This window comes from Musca autumnalis, unplaced genomic scaffold (assembly GCF_047663935.1).
Source record: "Musca autumnalis isolate F117 unplaced genomic scaffold, ASM4766393v1 scaffold_2, whole genome shotgun sequence".
NCBI lineage: Eukaryota > Metazoa > Arthropoda > Insecta > Diptera > Muscidae > Musca > Musca autumnalis.
In genome coordinates, this window is record NW_027411755.1 from 141576827 (window position 1) to 141580801 (window position 3975).

The window sequence follows — 3975 nt, forward strand, 5'->3', positions numbered from 1 at the left end:
GATGAAATATCAGATGGTGCATTAGACATAAACAATTATTTTGCACAAGCATTTTGTCTTCATCAAACATTCCAAAGTTTTTAACTAATTTGTGTTATCTTAAAGACTTTCAAATATTGCACTTCTTATCATTTTATTTCATAATTTATTAAGTACTTTGGGGCGTGAAAGTAAATTGAACAACAACACATATCTATGAAGAAATTTGATATAAATACCAACATGTTTAACTAATCTGCACAGTTTCCGAAAAGGTTAAAAGCAAAGAGCAATCATTTCGCAAAACATTCGCACGAATGGCAAGAAAATTCTTCCTTAACATTTTCATCGCTTTGTCAATCATAGCGCTGAGTTCTGCTCGCATTGTGGATGACTTCGGCTTCCACAACCCACAAGTATTGGCTGGTCAAACGGTGGAACCAAGAAGTTCATTTGTAGTGGGATCAATGGGTGTAGGCAAACCTACTCCGGAAGAAGAAAAGGATCCCGAATTTTGGCGTACTTTGGCAAGGAGTGAAGTTTTGAAAACCGTAGAGGCACAAAGGCTAAATATAAATAAAGCCAAAAATATCATCATGTTTCTTGGTGATGGCATGTCCTTGTCTACAGTGGTATCGGCTCGTATCCTAAAGGGTCAACGAAAAAATAATACAGGAGAAGAAGATGCCTTAAGTTTTGAAAAATTCCCCCATATGGCATTGAGTAAAGTAAGTAAGACATTTGCCAATTTCAAAATATCAAAATAATGTATACTTTTCCATTCTTTAGACATACTGTGCCAATGCCCAGGTGCCTGATTCCGCTTGTACCGCAACTGCATACTTGTGCGGTGTGAAAGCAAATATTGTGACCATTGGTGTAAGCGCCAATGTGGAATACAATAACTGTAGCGCCAGCATGGACCCAGCAAACCATGTTTCATCCATAGCTGCCTGGGCTCAAAAGGCTGGGAAATCAACTGGTTTCATAACCACAACCACGTTGACACATGCCAGCCCATCTGGTACTTATGCTCATGTTGCTAATCGGATGTACGAGAGTGATGCCGATGTCATGTCCTATGGACAAGATCCAACAACATGTATGGATATGGCGCAACAACTTGTCACCCAAGAACCTGGACGTAATCTGAACGTCATTATGGGTGGTGGCATGTCTAAATTTTTACCCAAAACTATGAAGGATGTTTTCGGCAATTATGGCATTCGTGAAGATGGCAAAAATCTTCTCTCCACCTGGCAAGCTTTGCATCCCAAGGGAGTTGTTGTTACCGATCGTAAACAGCTCTTAAGTGTTAATACCACTAACGTTTCGCATATTATGGGCGTATTCCATAGCAAATCTATGGACTATCATGCTATGGCTGATAAAACCAAACAACCCTCATTATCGGAAATGACAGAAACGGCTTTGAAACTCCTGCAACGCAACGAAAATGGTTATTTCATATTTATCGAAGGCGGTAACATCGACACTGCTCATCATGCCAATCAAGCAGGCATGTCATTGGATGAGACTTTGGAATTTGAAAAGGCCATACAGTTGGCTCGTGATATGACAAATTCCCAGGATACACTGATTGTGGTGACCTCCGATCATGGTCATGGCTTAACAATTAGTGGTTATCCTGGTCGAGGATCACCAATATTGGGCTTAAGTACACATGATGTTGGCGCAGATGGCTTAAGATATTCCACGCTGAACTATCCTTTGGGAACAAATCAATATGTAGATGAAGTCGGCAATCGTTTGGATTTGGAACAAATGCCTCGTGACATAAGTAAGACTCCTGAAACATCATATTATAACAATTTAATAATTTTGTATCATTTCCTTATAATTCAATTTCAGATACCGTTTATCCTAGTCACATAAAATCCTCTATGGGTCACCATTCGGGCGATGATGTTGGAATATTTGCCTCAGGTCCCTTTGATCATTTGTTCACCGGAGTATTGCAACAGAATACAATCCCCCACGTGATGGCTTATGCAGCCTGCATTGGTGATGGACCAACAATGTGTGATGATATGGGAATGGTTTAATTGTTTAGCAGAAAATACAGAAAAATATTCCGCGGAACCTTATTCAAAACAATATTTAAAATTTATCATATGAGAAGTGTTATATTTGTTGGTCAATAAATAAACATTTGATTATACTGCAGAAACTAATTATGTATGTGACAAAATTAAGCGGGTTAAAATCTTAATGTGTTTCTGCATAAATATTGCAATATGGTGCCGAAATGCGTATAACGAGAACAGGGAATTAGCAGCCTAATCACAGTCATAAAGTCTCACGCCTCTGATATCCAAATATAATTTATGCGTTACAACAAGACATCGAATCCTGCATATTCGTCGAAAATTTAAGTACACGCAGAGAAAAAATATTTTTCGCTTTTGTTGGAACAAAAATATCTGTTTTGGTTCCAAAAATGTATTTGTTTTGTTCAAACATTGTAATCCAAATACAAAAATACCACCTTTTGTTCCAAACATAGAAAACAAAAACAACTTTCGAATTTCCGCAATATTGTAAAAATCGTTAACAATACCGATTGTAGGAACTATTATAATCTAATTTTGTTTACAAAAAGTATTGTCAACCCAGAAAACCAGCCCAGAATTTTTTGATTTGAGTGTATATACTTCTCATATACACTTTTCACATAACTTGGATATAAATGTCGCGTATAATATTGCAATCGCTGATGAACACAATACATGGTTTGCTGCATTGGCTGACAACAAAGACAAACAAAAAGCCACAAGCACCCACCACAACATAAGGAATAATTAAACACCATAACAAACTACGGTATAACACCAAACCTCAAAGCACAATGAAGATAGAAGAATGAAACAAAACAGAAACAAATAAAAACAAGAGTATCATTGTTGGTATACATACACACAAAAACAAAGATAAAGGCATCATGTCATACAAACAAAACTCACCATAATTGTTTTTTTTCAACACGGCATCGAATAGCGAGAGAAGAGAAAAAATTGTCGAAGAAAAGAGAGAACTATTGTCCAGTTGACAAAACCCAATTGTTGGAATCACAATACTACATTTGGAATTTAACAATATCTTTACAATACATATTTTGCTCTTCGAATATTGTTGGATCAATCATATTTTTTTCTCTGCGTGTAGGAAAATTCTAATATACACACGTGATTTTGGATGTATGTTGTCACATTTTGCAACTTTAGAAGGCCAAAAATCATTTGCAAGTAATCTAGGTAATACCATTTTAGTTGCCTTATGCATACATGTTAAATTCAACTACCACACAGTAGTTCAAATTCGTTTTTTCCTGGTCAAAACTTTATAACATTTGAACGGATAGAAACATTTTCAGGATTTTTTTGTTCGACAGTCACAATCAGCTTTCAGATGCATTAGAAACATTCAAATTCGGTCTAATAGTAGCAGAGGAATTCAAGGTCAAACTTAAAATGTGAAGTTTTTTTTATATTTTTTGTTTTTAAGTTTTCCATATGGTCCAACTATTAAAAAGGTCAAACAACAATAATAAAACCAAAAAAAATAAAAGTTTTTTTTCAAAAAATTTAAATTTTGTTCCAAAATTAAAAAAAGCGTTATGTTCGGCTGGGCCGAATTTTTCATACCCTCCACCATAAAATATTCTCAACTTAAGGGGAATTATTAGTACCTAAAATGTATGATCATGCACTTTTATATAGTGACTATTTTTGAAGGAGCCTATGGCCGAGGAGCTTTGTGACAACTGGGAACCGCAAATGACAAATTGCATCTGACCAAGCTAAAAATTGTAACTAAAAAAAATTCTACAAAAATTATTCTAAAACAGGTACCGAAATCGTGAGGTACCGTTATAGTGGGCTATATTAAAATGTGGACATATTAACGTAAAACTCTGTTTTTTTCGAATATTATTGTGAGGTTTTTTGCATTTTGTTATAGTATTGTCTGTTATCT

The 3975-nt window shown here is 35.5% G+C and overlaps 1 protein-coding gene across 1 annotated transcript; it reads left to right on the plus strand.

Annotated features, from left to right (window-relative positions):
* The first annotated feature begins 296 nt into the window (after positions 1–296).
* Positions 297–2045, plus strand: LOC141392403 (alkaline phosphatase-like). Its single transcript, XM_073965348.1, has 3 exons — positions 297–707; positions 769–1780; positions 1852–2045. Exons 1-3 carry the CDS (start codon positions 297–299, stop codon positions 2043–2045), a joined length of 1617 nt encoding a protein of 538 aa, XP_073821449.1.
* The last annotated feature ends 1930 nt before the right edge of the window (positions 2046–3975 follow it).